General features: G+C 34.8%; 2 protein-coding genes across 2 annotated transcripts; one reads left to right on the top strand and one right to left on the bottom strand.

The window, feature by feature from the left end:
* Positions 1 to 3,009: 3,009 nt before the first annotated feature.
* Positions 3,010 to 11,285, bottom strand: LOC134234057 (T-complex protein 1 subunit alpha-like). Its single transcript, XM_062716103.1, has 12 exons — positions 11,174 to 11,285; positions 9,789 to 9,874; positions 9,516 to 9,644; positions 9,098 to 9,195; positions 7,008 to 7,118; positions 6,707 to 6,888; positions 6,418 to 6,544; positions 6,109 to 6,284; positions 5,540 to 5,663; positions 5,240 to 5,432; positions 4,873 to 5,036; positions 3,010 to 3,318 (listed from the first exon to the last, which is right to left on the bottom strand). The coding sequence occupies exons 1-12, from the start codon at positions 11,244 to 11,246 to the stop codon at positions 3,111 to 3,113; spliced, it is 1,671 nt and encodes a 556-aa protein (XP_062572087.1). The 5' UTR covers positions 11,247 to 11,285; the 3' UTR covers positions 3,010 to 3,110.
* Positions 11,286 to 16,713: 5,428 nt separating this feature from the next.
* Positions 16,714 to 20,210, top strand: LOC134234078 (uncharacterized). The gene is made up of 4 exons (XM_062716143.1): positions 16,714 to 17,036; positions 18,276 to 18,356; positions 18,864 to 18,941; positions 19,304 to 20,210. Exons 3-4 carry the CDS (start codon positions 18,910 to 18,912, stop codon positions 19,923 to 19,925), a joined length of 654 nt encoding a protein of 217 aa, XP_062572127.1. The 5' UTR covers positions 16,714 to 17,036; positions 18,276 to 18,356; positions 18,864 to 18,909; the 3' UTR covers positions 19,926 to 20,210.
* The last annotated feature ends 1,247 nt before the right edge of the window (positions 20,211 to 21,457 follow it).

The following is a 21,457-nucleotide window of genomic DNA, read 5'->3' as shown; positions in this document are numbered from 1 at the left end:
GCGTTTGGATAATCGTTTGACGTAATTTCTCAGTGACGTCATAAAGGGTCGACGCGCGTTCAGTGAATTACATACTTGCCGTTGGGTTTGAAAAATAATGCATTTCACACGTTAAAAGTCACAATTATGCAAATATAAAGTATGAATTAGTCACAAATGTAAATATAAGTAATAAGGTATCATTTTAAAACATCTATCGGGCTATAAATACGGGTCGGTACGAGATTAAATTCATCATAAAGCCCTTCGGGCTTTATGGAATTTAGTTTTATATCCCGATAGATGTTTAAAAATGATACCTTATTTCTTAAATCAGACCAAAACTGTAGGAGGAGTAGCATTTTGAAAGAATTTCACAGAAATTTCTATTTTTAGTAACCACGGCAACACCGTTTATCGAAATCAAAAACCGATACATAGAATTATGTATCTTAGTGTATTCTACTTGTGTGCCAAGTTATACTGAAATCAACCAAAACTGTAGGAGGAGTAGCATTTTGAAAGAATTTCACAGAAATTTCTATTTTTAGTAACCACGGCAACACCGTTTATCGAAATCAAAAACCGCTATATAGAATTATGTATCTTAGTGTAGTCTACTTGTGTGCCAAGTTATACTGAAATCAGACCAAAACTGTAGGAGGAGTAGCATTTTGAAAGAATTTCACAGAAATTTCTATTTTTAGTAACCACGGCAACACCGTTCATCGAAATCAAAAACCGATACACAGAATTATGTATCTTGGTATAGTCTACTTGTGTGCCAAGTTATATTAAAATTAGACCAAAACTGTAGGAGGAGTAGCATTTTGAAAAATTGTTTACAGACAGACGGACAGACAGACAGACAGACAGACGGACAGACGGACGGACGCCGGACGCATTACTATCGCATAAGCTCTTCTGTTCTCTGACCAGTAGAGCTAAAAAGTAGGTCAAACTCAAGTTCAAAGGGTCAAAGTTCTTGGTATCCATTATAGGACTTCCCACAAGGATTACACATATGTGAAGTATGAAAGCACTAGCCCTCACCGTTCAAAAGTTATGACCAAGGTTAGAGTTTTTCATAAGTAGGGAAACCTCCAAGGTCAAAAATGTCAAAGTTGTTGAAATCCTATGAAAGATCTTTCTTTTATTACATATGTGAAGTATGAAAGCACTAGCCCTCACCCTTCAAAAGTTATGGCCAAGGTTAAAGTTTTTTCATAAAAATAGAAATCTCTGAGGTCAAAAGGTCAAAGTTGTTGGTATCCAATGAAAGGTCTTTCCACAAAAATTACATATATGAAGTACAAAAGTCCTAGTATCTACTGTTCAAAGGATATGACCAAAGTAAATGTTCAGAATTTTGTGTAAAAGTGGGTCAAACATATGTAATCCTTGTGAGAGGACCTTTCATTTGATAGCAAGACCTTTGGCCCTTTGGATTTTGACCTACTTTTTTACAAATGTTGACCTTGGCCAAAACTTTTGAACAATGAGGGCTATAGCTTTCAAACCTCACATAATCACATAATCCTTGTGAAAGACCTTTCATTAAATATCAACAACTTTGACCCTTTGACCTTGGAGTTTGACCTACTTTTTACAAGCTTAAACCTTGGCCATAACTTTTGAACAGGAAAGGCCAGCACTTTCATGCTTCCTATATTTTATCTTTGAGACAAGACCTTTCTTTAGAAACCAACAACCTTGACCCTTTGACCATGACTTTGTCCTACCTTTAACACTAACCTTGTACCAACATATTTGATCTACATTTGAGAAAGCTTAACCTTCGCTATGTTGCCATACGGGGGCATCAGTGTTTTACAAACACATCGTTCTTATAACTTCTGATTGAGAAGAGAGAGGGCTTTCATATTTAAACTGTGCATTACATTTACATGTGACGATATTTATGAACATGCTATGATTTCTGACCCCTTGACCTTGACCTTTATGATTTATCTAATTTTAAAAAAATCAACTTTGGTAATAACTTCTGAATGACATATTGTAGGGGGTTCATATTTGACACAATATGTCATGATGATCTTCTGAACTTTGACCCATTTTGTAAAATTCTTTAACCTTGGCCATAACTTTTGAATAATTAGTACTAGATTTTCTTATTTTACAAGTGTATTCCTTGTGAAGACCTTCCTATTGATACCAATAATTTTGACCTCGGAGTTTGACTTGCATAAGAGAAATTTAAACCTTCATCCGGATGCATCAGTATTTGATAAATACATCTTGTTTTTCCTAGATGCTTATTTTTAGACCTCATATCTAGTTCATTTCTAGATAGATTTTGCCCAAGTTTTCACAGTTTATAGATGTTACAAAACTCTATCATTAACATTAGTGATACAAAATAAATTGAGGGAAAATCAGCATATATTTACAGCTCTTTAGCAATAATACTTCATCTTTCCAAATGTATACAATGGACCTTCAGATATCCGGACGCCAGATACCGGTATCCAGATGCTTCGGTATCCAGACGATTTTCATCGGAACAGTATACCGGTATCCAGATGCTTCGGTATCCAGACGATTTTTCATCGGAACGGAACTGTACATATAAATAAAACAATCTTAATAAAAATTTTCTGGTTATGAATTATAGTTACTATAGAAATATACATCAATGTTAAGTCTATTCTATTCTTTTTCGTACAGTGTAGAAGATCTTTGTGACAAATCCTTCTTACTAGCACCTGGTATTAACAGAAATACTTCTTTCTTTCTGTTTGCAGGAGAGAAATATCACTGAAGATAAGAATGAATTTAATTTGCATCCTGTTGATCAGGATACTTGTTAATGTATAATGATCCTATAGTTCCAGACTGTTTCTGATGTCTAGTAAGACAACTTGAACTTCACAACCTTAATTTTCAAGCTTCCTGTATACAGAGTTATTTTCACCCTATAATGCTTGCAAACAATTTTGCCCCAGTATACAGTATTGCCAAATATCTTAAATGTTTTCTGCACTTTAATTCAAAAAGAAAAAGAAAATATGAGGAGGATAAATTACATTTAATCAAGCATATACATATTCAGGGTTTTTTTGTTCACAAAAAGCATGGATTTATTAATCAGTCAATTGTTGATCCTGGATCTACAGCTCTCCAGCATTTAGGGCATCTTGGTAAGTTTTACCTCGGCCCTGACTCTGATCTATAAGTTTAATCATGTCATCAATTCTAAGAATGGTGATAGCAGCCTCTGTGGCAAACTTGAGGGACTTGATTTTGGACATTGCTGGTTCTAGTACCCCGGCCTTCTTGTTGTCTCTTACTGTGCCCTGATACAGATCCAATCCAACCCTATGTAGAATACAATAGGTTAGAATAAATACCATGTATTTCATACTGAATAGGTAAAGAATTGCTTAAATTTTAATATGTTTTATTCACGTTCCATTTACTACAGGTGACTCTCGATCTCTCTCGTTCAAGGGACCGCAAGAAAAGTTCGAGAGATCGAAGGGTTCGAGAGATAGAAAGTTAAAAAAATCCGGAATTTTCCGTTCCGATCATTGATGTTCTACTATTATAGATACCGGAAGTATATGTAAATAAACTTATTGCACGTTTTCAATCGTATTTTACAGGTAATATACTTGATATCAACAACAATGACCGTATTTCGAATAAATAAAGCGAATTCCTGAAGTTTCGCGGTTTATAAAAAAGCGTAAACTGCCCCAAGTTATGTTATATCGTATAGCATAAGTTGAAATTAGCTTCATTACTTAAAATTTAATTTCAGTGTAGACAATAAGACAATTTTTCCTCCGAAAAAAAAGGCTTCAAATATAGCATAATTTAATAGTAACATCAAGCGGAGTAAAACGTTTTTGATGTAACTCATTGTGACGTAGGCAAGTTATGTTATCCAAAATATTATATGTTCCTCTGAATGATTCAGCCAATGAAATTGCTTGATACAAGTGAAATTAAATTATTTCATAATATCATGAAACCCGAATACAAGCAGTTTTCGGTTTGGCTATTCCGCGGCTTGATCGGGTCATTCACCAGTGTTCATCAGATTTTTCAGTCCTTGAGAAAGGAATTTCTTGTGCAATAACTGCCTTACAGGGATTATGTAAAAATTCATAGTCTATATACTCTGTGGGAACTTAATGAAACGAACGTCTATAAATTTTTTTTCTAAAAAATTATCCTCTCGGTTTCAAGTCAAAATAAGTTTTTCTGAATTCGTTTATAATTTACCAATAATAACCAATTAATGATATCAATACACGGACGACCCACAGGTGTAGTGTCATCTATGTAAACACTCAATTAACACCTCCATGCCAGCCCCAGGCGTTAACTGTTTTTTCAGGTAAGTCCAGTCTCAATTTCACACTTGATCGGCGTATATATATATATATATATATATATATATATATATATATATATATATATATATATATATATATATATATATATATATATATACACACGCAATCAAAACTTCGAGAGATGGAGAGTAAAATTCAATTAAATATGTTTAACGGGACCCAGGTTTTGGTTCGAGAGATAGAGAACTTTGAGAGATAGAAGTTCGAGAGATCAGGAATAAATTTGCTTAGTTATATAGAGGAAAAAAACGGAACCGGAGGTTCACTTTGAGAGATCGAGAACTTCGAGAGATCGGAGTTCGAGCCATCGAGAGTCACCTGTATATATATTCTAAGTCGTCATACTAGCATCTATTTACTGGTCAGTCACTGCTTGAAATCAGTGATAATAAATACACGTGCTTCCTTTCTGTCAACATTTTCAGAAAGACAGGTGGAAGAGGGTAACAATATATTGCCTGGCCCTTTCATTTTGAGGGCATAACAAAGCCATATTTGTTGACGTTACCATCTGAGGTCCCTGTGTTCCTGCTTGGTCTGGGACATGTTATGGTAGGCCCGTAACTTGGCGACTAAGTCCGTGGAGTCCTGAGCTGCATTAATACCCAGCTGTTTAGGGATTACTAACAGAGATCGTGCAAACTCTGCAATAGCTAGCTGTTCCCTTGAACCCTGTACAGGAAAGAAAAACTTTTTTCAAATGATATTTTCATGCAAGTATAATTTGGAAACTGCTGGAACAAGTTCAATGTAATAAATTTTTTAAACATTCTTGGTTTCGTGGTTTAGAGAAGTTTTCAGTATGCTACACTTTTGACTAAATTTCTAATCAATCACAAAGATGACACAAACAAAAAATGCCCTAGCTAACGTACCAATGATGTAGCAAAATTTTCTAGGTATATAGACAATGCTGCTTCCACTGCTCCACCCCCTGGGACAACCGATTTAGACTCCAGGACTCGCTTAACAACACATAAAGCATCGTGAACTGAGCGCTCCATCTCATCACACATAAAGTCGTTAGCTCCTCTCAGAATGATAGAGGCCGCAGTCCTAGCCTTAGGGCTGTAAAGAAATACTCCTCATGTTTAATGTAATATCATATTCTAATAACCAAAAGTACAATCTGAAGAATCTTCTTTTATGAAATCATATTTAGTTTTCAGACCTACCCCTTTATAAGTAGAAGTTCATCATCACAAATACGTTCTTGTACAACCTCCGCTGCATTTCCCAACATGGAGGCATCAAAGGATTCCTCTCCCTCCAAGTTTGCCAAGGTCATTACAAACTGACCTGTTAGAAAATAAACACATTCAAAACTTGGAACATTTTTATCTCAAGATTTACTGGTACTGTTTACTGGGGGCTGACCAAACTTCAAATGGAATTCCATCAAAAAGTTGAACCATTATACATCATTTACTACTGGTCAAAAATATAGCAGCAGCTTTTATTGTATCACCCTTTTAAACTTGTGATATCTATTCCTGTATTTCTGTAAAATTCCAGACCCTCTCTTGGTTAAGCCTTGACAGTCCAATACATGTACTAATATTTTATGATAAACCTTTTGAAGCTTACAGAGGATTGTTTTTTTCCTGGTTTGTGAATCTGGCAAAAGAGACTTTTAACTACCCTATGCTGTACAAAGAATTCCACTTTTCTCCCTAAGATAGAAGCAAGATTTTTTTAAACCCTGTATAGCAATAATGGCATTGTAACTAGACAAGTGCCCCACCTCCTGTAGCTTTGGCAATCCTTTTGAGATCTGCTTTTTTACACCGCCTGACAGCCATTGCTCCAGCTTCAACAAAATACTTAAGACACAAGTCATCGATTCCACCTGTGGTCAGAATAACATTAGCTCCAGCAGCTAAAATCTTCTGTATCCTTTCCTTAGTAATATCATACTCCCTAAAAATATAACAGAAGTCATGCATATCTTATCATTGATTAAATATTAAACAGAAAGAAAAACAATACAAGTCCTTAAATATAAATTTGGAGACATGTTTTTTTAACACTATATTTCCTATACACCACTAACCTTTGTCGCACCCCGTCTAACTGATCTGGATTTTCTATCAGGACTTGAACACCCATCTTCATTTTCGCCTTTTGTAAACTGAAGTCTAAACAGGCTATTTTGGCCCCTACTACTTTCTTTGCCATTGCTGAAAACAAAAAAAAAATTTTGGAAATTAAAAAATTTGTGTAGCGTTTATTTTGTAAATAACTTGAAGGCCAGGAAAACTTAAAATTATCGAGACAATATTGAACGTCCTCCACAATACAACAAACTCAGCAGTGAACATCAGACATGTACATGTTCTTACCCTGAGAAGCCACCGTGCAGTTGAGAGCATACCCTTGAACCATAATGCTTTCTTTTGAACTCTTCCCATGAGCCTTTAGAACATTGACTGCTTTGATTGGATATTTATAACCCCCTCTTCCATCTGGAGTTTTGATTGCATTGGCTGCATCCACAACCATGTTTGAAAAGAATTCAGATTCACTGGAAAAAGCTAAGGAAAATTTCAAGTGAACAGATTTGAAATAATTGATATATTATTTGTTTTAAAAATTAAAATATAAGCGCATCATTTGCATGACAATGCATGTAAGAAAGGATACGCTCCTATAATTTTACTGGACATGCTGGTTTTGGCTGCATTAATGATGCAATCTCTTCCTAATTCTTCAACATTAATGGTCATGTGTTCCTGGATGTATTTACAAGCTTCTCTGAAAAGAAATAGGAAACTCAATTTTACAATACAACTTTAGATTCTCTATCACCGATATATAAGTAAAAGTAAATCAGAAGATACAACCACTTTTTCTTTTATGTACATGTATTACTGTGAAATCACTAATTTTTTGTGGGGGTTTTATTTTTGGGGTTTTCAAGGTATGACGAGACCCACAAATTTATATCCACCATGAAATGTATTTTTCACAGATTTCTACCTGGTACTTAAATACAAAACAATTCTTCATCCATGAAATTAAATCCCCACAAACTCACATTTTTTTCCCTTAAACCATGAAAATATGACCCCTCAAAAATATGTGATTTAACAGTATTTTACTGCTACTTGAGAATGAATTTATATTTAATACCCCGGGGGTCAGCATTTGAACAAACTTGAATCTTCACTACATAAGAATTATTCCATGTGAGTTTCATCTTTCCTTGCACAGTGGTTCTTGAGAAGAAAATTTTTAAAGATTTTCCCTACCTGGTACTTAAATATAAAACAATTCTTCATCCATGAAATTAAATCCCCACAAACTCACATTTTTTTCCCTTAAACCATGAAAATTTGACCCCTCGAAAATATGTGATTTAACAGTATTTTCACAATATTTCAGATCCGAAGTTAATTCACATGCCTATCAAGTTTGACAAAATGAAAAATGACTTGATAATTGAGACGCAAATCTTTTCTTATTTTTAAATCTTTTAACTTTTTTAAAATACCAGTACATACTGTAGTAAATTTACCCCAATCTGCTTTATTTTGGACTTCTATAAAACTAAAGCGTGTATCAAGAAAATTTCACAGCACTTGTTAATAAATAACAAGAGCCCTGGCACATATTCCTGACAATTTCTTTTTCCCATGCGTATAACTGTCACAAATATAGAATTGGTGCAGCAAATAAATGGGAACAAAGGTACAAAATTCAATATTGTGCTCTGAGCATTTATCCTAAGAAATTGGTAACATTCTGCACATCTTTCATCGTAGAATAAAAGCAGGCTGTAGGCATATATCCTTTATTCATATTTTTATTTATAAACAATTATAAATTTAGAATAATGTTTTTAAAATGCATTGAAAACTTCATCTTGCTCCTTTGCATTTGAAGAAACATATATGTAGATTAGTTTTAGGTAAGTGATTTCCAATTCGGAAGGCTTTAACCCGACCTGAATGCAATGAACTGAGGCTCAGTTTGAAATATACTATGCGACACTGAGAGTTCTCTGTGGCGTAAGCATAGGCATTTCACTGCCTTATTACTAAAACATTTCAACCTTCAATGACTTTGAACTGATTACACAGAACACTTACTAGATATCAAATCATTTTGAGAATTATTTTAAATATTTATTCTTTCATAAACTACTTTAAATGTGTTCATGTTCTTTTCAGACCTTTTAGGACGTGTATCAGTGAAAATGTCACAGCACTTGCTAAATAATAACAAGAGCCCTGGCACATATTCTTGACAATTTCTTTTTCCCATGCGTATAACTGTCACAAACATAGAATTGGTGCAGCAAAAAAATGGGAACTTGTGTGTATATACAGTAGAACTTCATTTACATTATTTCAAACACCAATATCTCTAATACCATACATATGTCAACGTGATTAGAAATTCCTAAAAACATTCTATAAGTAATCTATTTTTTATACATGTATATCGAATCCTTAGAAACCTCTCAGATTTTTCTCTGCCCCCATTGAGTTCAAGCTAACAGGGTGTGACTGTAGCTTATTCTTTATTAGTTTCTATAAATGAAATAGGTTGCTGGGGATTTATTCTACACAAGCTCGTTTCAGTCAAATAGAGAACTGTATAATGGCTTCCATTTAATCAGATAGAGGTTAAACTAACTTTACAGGTATTTCAATATACTTTCAGAGCACAAAACCATTTCTTATATATTTACTAATAATTTTGTTCAATGCTGTACATGGATTTCTTACTTGCACGCCAGTCTGTATCCACTGATAATTGAGGTGGGGTGGATCCTACATTTTACTAATTCGTCAGCATTCTTTAATAGTTCAGCAGCAATGATCACCTACAAAGTGTCATTGAAATTAAAAATTAGCTCATGCTGCCTCATGTATAGAAAAAAATACAACACTTAAACAAATATATACACTAAAACTTGTGGTATGTACCAGTCAATGATGTGTGCAAGTTAGGTCTATTTTTTATCCTTCTTTTAGTAATTTTTCATCCCAGCTTTCAACTCTCTAATCATAAAAATAATTTTGTAAATCAAAATACAATCATGCTCTTATTAAAGATTTGACTAATAAGCTTCTTGAAAAACATTTGGCAATGTTGTAGTATTGGGGTAGATACAAAATAATTACAAAGTGACCATCATCTTACAACAGAGGTGGTGCCATCTCCCACTTCCTGGTCCTGTAGCTCAGCTAGTTCCACCAGGACCTTAGCTGCTGGATGTTCCACCTCTAACAGCTTCAGGATTGTAGCTCCATCATTAGTTATGGTGACATCCTAAAATATTATGAATAACAATTTTTAATTATGAACTCTTTCTCTTGATAGTGAATTTTGGTATTAATTTATTCTGAAATAATGATATATGAACATTTCCATATTTTATCTCTTTTATCTTAGCTGAAAACTGAATAAACTTACTCCAATATCATCAACCAGCATCTTATCAAGACCAACTGGTCCAAGACTGCTCTTGACAATGTTTGCAATGGAACTTGCAGCAAGGACTAAAATAGAATAATTCCATTATTAGAGTCATTTATTTCAGACTTGTCGAAATCCGTCGGTCCTGTCGGCAAGGCCGGTAAAAATTTGTCTGGACCGATAACATTTTAGAAAACGTCGGTCCAGATGACCGTTTGAAAAAAAAATGAGCGTAATGCTAATTTAATAAAGGTCGGGATCGGGATGCGCAGTTCAAGGTCACAAACACAGAAAAAATGGCCGCGTACGCAGCATGTTGACGATAGCTAAGTAAATTTGTTATAGCAAAGTCATAAAACTTGTCATTTATGTCTATGTTAAAGACTCTCTATCCCAAGAAAGGAAACTTGTTAGATTGAAGGCTATTGAAAATAATAAAGGACATTTTGGTGCTGTTATTCATATGATTTTACCAGCATAAAAATATCGTACAAGTATCTGGTCTGACAAAAGTTTGACTGGTCCGACGAAACATTCGACTGTGTCAGACCAAATGTCAGACAGCGATTAAAAAATTTCGACAAGTCTGTTATTTATAAATTTTATGAGATTAATTCTGTGATTTTCATTGGCAGGGATCCTCCCCTTTCAGTGATACACATGTCTGACCATAAAGAAATTTCTGAATGTAAAAATAGCATGTAAATTTGAAATGAGTAAACAGATTTTAAAACAAATGCTTAATCTTTCATTATATGGAAAAAAAAATTAGGTCAAAATTATCCATAATCATGAAAATCACAAGAACCAGACAGATGGGAGGCATTCTAACTGTGGCGAGGGCTTGTTCCAAAACACAGATTATTGTTTGTCATATATGGCCAGAAATTAGTGCTGACTTTCTCTATTCTTTGTGGACTGAGCTGTGCAGTCTGTCTCTGGCAACAGGTCTTTACTAGGCAGATATTCATTTTTTTATTCATTCAAATAATTAAATATCTTTTTTGAACACTTGATGAGCACAGTCATATAGAGCATGGTGACCTATAATATGATTACCCCCCCCCCCCTTAATACAAAAATAGGAAACTGAAATATGATCATTGTTATTAGAATCGGATATATATCTATTTTTTGTCGTTAAATATCTTCTATATCATGAAAAACTAAAGAATTGTTTACATTCAGACAGTTTAGTCCATTATGCTTCCTACTAGTTCATACATGTTGAGGAATATTCTGGAGGTAGCCATGCCCATGTGCTTCCCATGTGAACGACACAAACAATAACAAATTACTATATCCTGAAAATTAAGAATATTCTAACCGTCATAAAGGTTTTTAACAGTATATCATGAGTTCATGAAATATATATAACAAACCATTCTGTGTCCTGACGGACTGTCCTGTTGTTCTGTCGCCTCCAACAGTCAGAGTCGGTGCTGTGTCCGCCATGTTGCTTCTTGTGAGGATTTTATACTGTCGCTCCTAGACTGTTTCGACCCTAGGTCAGTATGATCCCGAATTTTCTACAATCGATAAAAAAATTTAAAAAAATGGACATGCAGAATTATGGTTCAAACGGTACCTGGTGAAAACGGCACCTAGATTATGCAAAACGGCACTTGGTCAAAACGGCACTTAGTGAAAACGGCACTTAGTCAAAACGGCACTTGATCAAAATGGCAATTATAGAAAAAATTATATGCAATGATAATTTGATATATAGATTGATATATATTTGTGTGAGTATATATTACATGTAAACATATATAATTTTTGTTTTCTGGGAGGGTCCATTTCATGTATACGCTGTAATAATTTTTTTATGAAATCTATGTGATATATATATATAAAATTAAATTATAATGTATGAACCTATGCATATACATACTTTTCCCCACAGATTCATACATTTAAATACCAAATTTGAAATGATTTTTTTTTTTTATTTTATTCCTTGAAATATCAGTATCTTCATCTTTTAGTCTCCTTTTTTGTCCCCCGCTTGAAAAGTGGGGGATATTAATTTGGGTTTGTCCGTCCGTCCGTCCGTCCGTCTGTCCGTCCGTCCGTCTTTCTGTCTGTCTGTAACACTTTCGTTTCCACACGATATCTCGAGAACCCTTTGAACTTTCGCAATGAAATTTTGCATAGCAACTCCCTATGGACTAAGGAAGACTCCTATTGATTTTGAGGTCAAAAGGTCAAAGGTCAAGGTCATAAATAAGCAAATTCTGTCTGTTAAAACACTTTCGTTTCCACACGATATCTCTAGAACCATTTGAGCTATTGCAATGAAATTTTACATAACAACTCCCTGTGGCCTAAGGAAGACCCCTATTGATTTTGAGGTCAAAAGGTCAAAGTTCAAGGTCGTAAATTTATACATTCTGTCTGTGTGTAACACTATCATTTCCGGGCGATATTTCAAGAAGATTTTGAGCTTATGCAATGTAATTTTATACCAAAATTCCGTAGGACGTCTCTCGCCCTTCTCAAAGTGCCCCGCCCCGTTTGTTTTATTAGTATTTATAGTATTACATGTCGCTATTTTTAGCGCAGGGGCATGAGGAGAGTTATTGCGTATAAAACAGGTTCTCGGCGGACTTTATGTTCTTATTGCATCTATTAGAACTGTTTAATAAAGGCTAAATAAATCAAACACCATGGATTGTGTAAAATTTTGAGAATACCGAACATGAAAACATGAATATATACACGCTCACCTGAACTATTGATTTTCATCAACTTTGATCCCTCATGGCAGGGGCGGATCAAGGGGGCTTACGGGTATTGCACCCCGGCCCTCACCCCACCCAACCCCCTTTGGATTTGCTAAAGAGAGAGAGAAATAAGAGAGTCTTAAATTTTTGTTGTGATTTTACTATAGAAAATGTTCAGATAAAGGCTTATGTATAGTATTGTATGAAGAAGTTTGGTTGTGAAAACAAAAAGAAACCCCTCCCCTTTAAAAATGGGATTTTCGGGTTAGGAAAATATTCCCGTTCTTTGGAAAAAAAACTTTTTGGTAATCCATAAAAGCTTTTTCCCGGGCTGACCCCCCCCCCCTTCTTTTTTTTACCCCTTGGATTATAATTTGAACAAATATGAGTCTATACTGTCCGATGATTAGTTTTGTTTTTTTATGTATGTGACCATTTAAAAATCTGTCTGCATATATAGATATGGCACGCCAAATTCACAAAAATGAGCTAAACCTAGTTTCACAATTGATAAACTAGGTTTATCGACTGTAAACTATAGTTTACAAACCGTGAACTATAGTTAACAATTCGTTAACTATAGTTTTCATCTGCAAAACTATATTTAACGGCTGTTAACTATAGTTTACGAATGCTAATCTAAGTTTATCTGTCTGAATAAAGCGTTAACAATAGATTTTGTTGATAAACATAGATTCACGTTTGTAAACTATAGTTTACAATCGTAAACTATAGTTAAGAGTTGTTAATCATAGTTTCACAAATCGTGAAACTATATTTATCAGATCGTTAACCATAGTTAACGGTTTGTAAACTATAGTTTACAAATCGTGAAACTGTATTTATCAGATAATCTATGTTTTGCAATCGCAAATGATAGTTTTCGGTGTTAAGTATGGTTTACGGCTGTGAAACATAGATTATCGCGTTAACTATGGTTTACAGATGTAAAATATAGATTAATAACGTTGTTAACTATAGTTTACAGTCCGTAAACTATAGTTTACAACCGATAAACCTAGTTTATCGATTGTGAAACTATGATTTGCTCATTTTTGTGAATTTGGCGTGCCATATATAGAGGCCTGTACCCTACCCATAGAGGTCATGATTTGAACAAACTTGAATCTACACTATCTACATCTACATGTAAATATAACCTTTTCTTGCCACAATGGTTCTCAGTCAATTTAAATCTCCCCGGCATTGGAAGATGGTGTTGTTTTCATTAGAACAAACTTGAATTGCAATTTACCTGCAGGTAGTCTGTGCCAAGTTTGGTTGAAGTTGGCCCTGTGGTTCTGGAAAATACTATGAAAATATTTTGGGAAAAAGTGTAGGACAACGACAGTCAATGGGCGAATTTTGATCAGAAAAGCTCACTGGATCACAGGTGAGCTAGAAATAGAAAAGTGCAAGATCTGTTGGGAAAAGACATCGGACACTAATCACAAAGGACAAGATAGGGTAAGACCCTTTTTGGCCCCTGATTTTTGTTGTCTTTCAGAATGATGCAACATTTTATCCATAAAAACTTGTTGTCATCCCTATTACAAAAAATGAGTAATGGTTCTAAGTTTTGAAATTCACAGAGGTCACAGAGAAGAAAATAGATCAATTTTTGAATTTTCTCATTTTTTATTTAAATTTTCATTAATTTCACTACACATTTTGTTTCGAGAAACATAGAGCACAAGCTTGCCTATCTACCTAATTATATATTTTATAAACAAGTATCAGAGGCAAATAATGTTTAAAAATCTTAGATAGCAAGCATGTGCTCTATATTTTTTGAAGAGAAAAGTATCTCAAATATGATGAAATTCTATCAGAAATTAGGGAAAATGTCCTACTTCTGCACCCTCTAGTGGCTTCCATGTAAGACTTGAATCCAAATTGGTACTGGGTTTAAAGCCAGCATCATTCTGATTTTTAACTACAAACTATCACAATTTACAAGTGTTCTCAGTCATTTTTACATCAAACTAGAGGTAACTACAAACTTTCACAATTTACAAGTGTTCTCAGTCATTTTTTACATCAAATAAGGGGCCATACTTGGCCTTTACCCTACCTTGTCCTTTGTTATCAGATTTATTGCACTTGAATCTTGTATGATTAGACTTCAAAATTAATGGCAAAGCTACCATGATGTAACTTAAATATGGATATTTCAGGTACATTTTTACAATACAGTAAATACTGTATACTAGTATAATTTTTTGAAAGTGATGTTATGAAAGTTGAAAAATAAGAAACAAGACACGCCTCGGTACAATACTATATTATATTCTAGCCGAATAAGATCAGTGATGAGGAGCTGTATGAAAGAACAAACACAACCTCCATATCCGACCAGATTAAAGAACAAGAGGCCCGTGAGCTGCAACGCTCACATACGTCCCTTTGGGGCTACTTAGTTCTGCATCAGTTTTTTTCTCCAATATACATGTATTTCTATGTCAAATTTTGATCGAATTTTGTGGCCCCATCCTATGAAGAGGGGTCAAAGTTGAACAAAAATATGAATTTACACGACTATAAGATGATTTAATTTAATTCATGATAGCCCTGCTGTTCTTGTTTAAAGGCATTTTTTTAACAGATTTTTCTCTTTGTAATACCGACTATATATGTGCCTACCCACAACCCGGAATCATGATCTAAACAATTAACAGTTTGCACTATCTTGGGAAGCCACATAAGTTTCAGGCTTTAAATTCTGGTCCAGTGGTTCTTGAGAAGAAGGTTTTAAGATTTTCCCTGTATACACCTGTACTTTGATTCCCTATAATCCCAGGGGCCATGATATGAACCATTAAAATCTACAATACCTTAGGAAGCTTCACAAAAGTTTCATCTTTTCTGTACCAGTATTTCTTGAGACTATTTCCAATATATTTCAATGTAAAATTTTGATTCTTCATCGTGGTTCCCTCCAACTTTCGAGGGCCACGATTTGAACAATTAAGAATCTATTGTTCCCCAGGAAGCTTCCACATAAGTTTCAGGGTTCCTGGTCCAGTGGTTCTTGAGAAGAGTTTGAAAGATTCTCCCTATATTTCGAGAATTTACAAACCCGGCCTATTACCCAGGGATGCATATTGCCAAATAGGGTAAAAGCTGTATAGTCTAGTGGTTACTGAAAAGAAGTATAAATGTAACAAGTTTACAGATGGAAGGCATGACGGAAAGCTATACGGATGACGGACAATAGAGAATTGAAAAAAAAAACTCCCAAGAGCTATCGGCTCAGGTGAGATATCGGTAAAACCGAGATAAAACTGAGGATAGAAGCCAAGGATAGCCTTAAGGAGATATGGTGACGATCAGTGGAGAGATAGAGATGAGAAATCATGCAGGAAAGGGCTTGGGGCGTGATGCAGCAAATATCAGTGGGCAGGCAGAGATAGAGGCCCTCGGTCCAGGCTTTATCTGCTCAAGACACTAGGAAGACAATGTAAGTATAAGTTAGTACGTGTAAGTAAACGACTCTTGAACTGTAGAAATGATATACATGTATAGAATACTGACTTCGATTTACCAACAATACTTTTCAAAATATTTAATCAGAGAAGGTGTCAAAGGACGTTGATCATGGTATGATTTGATGACATTTATCAGTTACATGGCGAAGTTGTATGACCTGTGCTGTTATTGGAATATTGCTCTACGTAATCCTGGTGACTAAAGGCGAGTTAGCACAAAATCTACAGCATAATAAATGTTGATATTCAATCCTAAATGAGAAGTTGTGTGAAATAATTAAAGTTCAAAACGGATATTTATGACAGCGTGTGCCTATCGTGTTCGTATGCAAGTGTTAGAATCACAGGTACTTGTGGACAGGACCCCCCCCCCCCCGATATTCAACCCCGGGGCTTATTTTACATTTTTTTCACAATTTATATTTAGTACACTTATTCAACATGTTTGCAATAGGAACAAATCGTCAAAACCCCAAAATAATCGCTCCTCAAAAAAATACCCCACTATACATTATAAGATCTCTCTTATAATGTATAGTGGGGTATTTTTTTGAGGAGCTATTATTTTGGGGTTTTGACGATTTGTTCCTATTGCAAACATGTTGAATAAGTGTACTAAATATAAATTGTGAAAAAAATGTAAAATAAGCCCCGGGGTTGAATTAATATCTGGGGGGGGGGGGGGGGTCACAAGTACCTGTGGTTAGAATGTTACAATTGATGTGATCAATCTTTCGAGTTCGAACAAATTATCGTAATCTACGAGTGCCACAGGCTTCATAGAAAGTGGTGCATTGAACAAATGTAGGTGTACAGAGAAGCTTAAGTATTTATCGAAATCTTGGGTAAATACGGCTGTCAATTTAAACGGCATTGCCTTTTACCCCGGAGTGCGCAGTTTCTCCGCGTGCTACCGACTACCCAGAGCTTTACTTAGTTACTGTAAATAATACTGTCCAGCAAAGGAGTTTTAACGATTTGTCAACACTTACAGGCAAGATACCCGTGAACATGGATTAAATTTCTACAAAGTGAGTTAAATGTGTTTAAACTAAATAATTTAGGTGTTTGTAACAAACTAATTACAAAAAATAAATTTAAAAAAACAAAAATATTTTTGATAAATTTGGTCTACTCAATGTTCATAATTAAATTCCAAAGAAGGGGTTTCATGATTAAAAGTAATTCCGTTACATTCGAGAAGCATTGATATCATGCAGTGCTTATGATTTATTGGAAAAGTATGTAAAACTAAATTTGGTCTTGAAAGTAATGCGTATTTCACACGGAAATCATCTATTGATTCGTCCCAACTGTTAATTGTTTGCAGCTATACTGTTGAAATTAAAGAGAATAGAACAAGGGCTAAATACGGTCGATTTCTATATAAAAATAATTATGTATTTTAAATGTAACTTTTTTATTGACCTATATTTCTGAAGGGATTGACTAATTATCAAATATTAAGCCGATTTACCCTGGATTAATTTTTTTTAAAAATGGATTTTTTCCCAACAAGGAATCAACTCTTGTGTATTAGTAGGATTTGACAGTATGTTTCAATCAATTCATTGATTTTTTTAAACTTTGAATAAAATCAATAATATTACAGATAAATAATCTTTATTAATGCCGTTTTCGATTATGCGTTACACGGTACATCAACTATTATAAAATGCCAATATGTAAAATTAACGTTCACCATCAAATGGAAATTCTAATCATATACACTTCATTTCAAACAGCGAGATTAAATCTTTAGCAGCAAAACGAAAACTTGATTTACAATTTGAATTTCAATAAAGAATCGTGTTGATATATTGTCGGACCGTCCCATAATTTCAGTTCAGGTAGATGCAGCTGGCATTGATCCTACCATTATGAAAAAAGAACAGTAAACAGCGCGCGGTAGAGAAATTTTTAACCTTTTATGTACATTTAAATCTTTTTTGAAAATTCCATTTTCATATGAGCTGAAGAAACCATATACTTTAATGACACTGATCTTTTTTTCGGTGACATTAAAACCGATAATTTAAATGAATTTTACAGCCTGACAAGTCCAAATGAAATGCAAGTTTTAAATTTTGATAAAGCACACTTGATTTACATAATGGAAATAATACTTTATATCCTGTTGACAATGTTTTGCTTCGATTTAAATGATATTCATTAAATGAGATTTCAGTTTTATCTGAAGGTTGTATGTTTCAATTTCTATTTGTTTACTTCTTTGTCTAATCGTGAAACCATCTGTGTTCTTTTTGAAGATAACTTCCTTAACCGAAGACTGGTCAACGAAAATAATGATACCATGGGTGCTGTAGATATACACTGATTGAGAGACGAAGGTATACCTCCTCTTACGTGCACAATCTGATAGCAACAAAACACTTAATGAAGAGGTTCTTCTTTATATATATATTATTACGAGTTTTTTAAATCATTATCATCTTGTCACAAACTCCTCTTAAAACAGTGAGTCTGCCCCCTCCCCCCCCCCCCCCCCCCCCCGCCACTTTCCAAAAACGTCGCTACATCCCTGTGTCTAAAATAACATTTAAGAAATGCTCACTCCTTCGTAGCACCTGATCCAACCTCTAGCTGATGTTTTGGAGGTCCGTGATTGCTCTGCTCCAAGTTTGTATTGCCGGTTTAAAGAACTTTAATTTGTCATCATATATTTCATCCATCAAAGTTATTATGTACAAAAACGTTTTGAATTTTGACTTTCAATGTTGTGAAGTGTTGTTTTACTCCAAATCGTGCTGTGCCTTATGTCTTACCAGGTTTTTTTTAAACTGTCAACACGAAAACACGTCCGATTTATTATATCTTCAATATTTTCATTTGACTAGGCCGACAGAATTTGGACAAGTTTGCTGTAGAGATATCAGAATTAACATGGCTGTGGCACTGACCTATCGGGATTACCAGTAAGTTATCGACATATTCATGTCAAAATACGTACAGTCAAATCATTCCAATATGCCCACCTGTGTTATGAATAAATATTAAAACCTTGGACAAGTTATTTTGGACACTAATTAATAAGTATGAATAAAAAATATATCACCAATTTTTATATTTCTAATGCAAAAATCGTAATTGACAATCAATACACAAGTAATATCAAAATATTTGAAAAAGTCTTACGATTTAGTAAAAATGATGGAAAGTCGCATATTCTAACGAACCTCTATTTAGCTACTGCTCGAAATAAAGTAAAATATACATTTAATAATCTACAATAATGTATGTACATGTAATAAGATGTATTAATATATTTCTTCTTTAGCAACAAATCCTTCAGCAAGTTTGAGCTGAAGATGATGGAACTGGAGGATCTTAAGAACGAGGCCAACAGACATGTCGGCCGCCTCAACTCGCTCAAAATGCGTTACATGGACTGGTTTCTCCGATGCCAGCAGTCCTTCCTAGACTCCATAAAACTCATTCACATTCTGGGAGGTGACCTCTTACCTCGGGAAATCAACAGCATCCGAAACTTCAAAAAAGTCATGAGATTTTCTGGACAGTTGCCTAGCAACGGAACACCACGTGACAGCAGTAAAGGGAAAATGATTGGCTTTCTCCTTTTCTGGGAAGAAATGCTGATGCTTAAACGCGAAAATGACGCTTTGTATAGAAAGATTTGTGACTTTTGTAATAGCATTCGTCGGCTGAGAGAACCAATATTAAAGGACGAGATTGACCGTTTGCACCAACGCCTCAACTTGTTCCTTTCTGAGGACTACGACTTCACCTCAATCTCGAACGACCGTCACAATCTCTTTACGTACCGTGTTGCCCTACATGATCACAGATATCACGGCCTCGTGTCCTACATCCCCTTCTTGCTCAGTATTGCTAACAAACTGTGTTACTGGACCTCTAAACTCTACATCGAGTTCCTGTAGTCTTGTAGTACTCATCGAAGATAATTCCCAACCTCTAGCCCATGATATTTACAGTAATGTTTTAAACAATCTAAAACAGTAATGTGTTAAACACCCCACCCATATTCCTCTGTGAAAAGGTCAAGCTGAAAAGATTTGGAATCTGTATGATTTTTTTATATTGTTTGCTCTGTTTAGAAATGTGTTTTTATCTAGGAATTGTTTTGTATGAATTGTTAAGTATATTGTCAGTTATTGTTTATGTTTGTATCATTTATTAAGGAAAATAAAGTGATATTTTCGTAATTCTTTTGTAAGCATTATAGTTACTTTAGAATGAAACTAATGCTTACAAGGACAAAACATAACGGTATATGAATGATGCATGTAGATGGACACTACCAGACTTGCTTTGGATGCTGGAGCTGATACATTTTCGGGTTCATTGACCAGGTATAAGTTTTTAGAGTAGGTGTATTCCCAAGTAACTATACGGATAACTTGCAGGGATACTGCACCGAGGGATGAACACTACCAGTGTTGCTTCGGATTCTGGATCTGACCTACATTTCTTAGATGAGTGACCAAGTTGAAGTTTTTGGAGCAGATTTATTCCCAAGTAATGGAGCAAACTTCCATCGATGATGTCATCCAACATTAGGGATAGACACTAACAGATTTGCTTGAGACTTTTTCTAGATGAGTCACAAAGTTCAACTTTAACCTACCTACTTAGTCCTTGTTATGCCCGCAGGCACATAGGACAAGGACTAGACTTCTCAACTTCTCTCTGTCTTGAGTATTATCTCCAGTTCTCCCCAAGTTAGTTTGTGATCTCTCATTTCCTTTTTAACAGTCCTTCGTCAGGTGGTCTTTGGCCGACCAGATTTCCTCTTCCCTTCCAGTGTCCAAGAGCTACGTTGGTGATGCTTTTGGCTGGCTTCCTCAACACATGCCCTATCCATTGCCATTTCCGTTTTGTCAATAAAGTTCTCATATCATCTGTGTTTGCGTTCTCATGGAGTTTCACATTGATAATTTTATTTGGCCAGAAAATCCTCATGATCTTTCTGAGGCATCCATTATGGAAACTAGAAAGTCTGCATATGTCTCCTTCTGTCATTCTCCAGCATTCTGACCCATAGATAAGACAGACAGAACGCACCTGTTATAGATTCTTATTTTTGTCCTTTTACTTACGTCAATTTTTTTCCAGATGTTCTTGAGGCTGATGAAGGCACCTCTAGCTTCACTTAGTCTGGCCTTTATATCTTTGTCCACACCCCCATCTGATGTTACTATGCTGCCAAGATTGGTAAATGTTGTTGTGTTGTTCAGGTCATTTCCATCAACCTGTATTCTTGCTGACTGTTTGGTGTTTTAATGATATAACTTCAGTTTTCTTGGTATTGATTTTTAATCCAATTTTTCTGCATTACTCCGTAATTTTGAAGTTTTACTTTGTATATGCTTTTTAAATGTGATAGTAGGACCAAGTCATCTGCATAGTCTTGGTCTTCAAGACTGGTAAAAAAGAGTCCATGTCTCATTCC

Source organism: Saccostrea cucullata, unplaced genomic scaffold (assembly GCF_032062105.1).
Source record: "Saccostrea cucullata isolate Sc308-1 unplaced genomic scaffold, CSIRO_AGI_Scuc_v1 ctg221, whole genome shotgun sequence".
Lineage (NCBI taxonomy): Eukaryota > Metazoa > Mollusca > Bivalvia > Ostreida > Ostreidae > Saccostrea > Saccostrea cuccullata.
This window is presented reverse-complemented; position numbering and strand designations above follow the sequence as displayed.

Coding starts and splice junctions, on each gene's coding strand:
- LOC134234057 (XM_062716103.1), bottom strand. CDS start 11,246: ATGGCGGACACAGCACCGACTCTGACTGTTGGAGGCGACAGAACAACA. Junction 6,889..7,007: donor TCCAGTAAAATTATAGGAGC/GTATCCTTTCTT, acceptor AGCTTTTTCCAG/TGAATCTGAATTCTTTTCAA. Junction 5,433..5,539: donor GAACTTCTACTTATAAAGGG/GTAGGTCTGAAA, acceptor ATTTCTTTACAG/CCCTAAGGCTAGGACTGCGG.
- LOC134234078 (XM_062716143.1), top strand. CDS start 18,910: ATGGCTGTGGCACTGACCTATCGGGATTACCA. Junction 18,942..19,303: donor CTGACCTATCGGGATTACCA/GTAAGTTATCGA, acceptor TTTCTTCTTTAG/CAACAAATCCTTCAGCAAGT.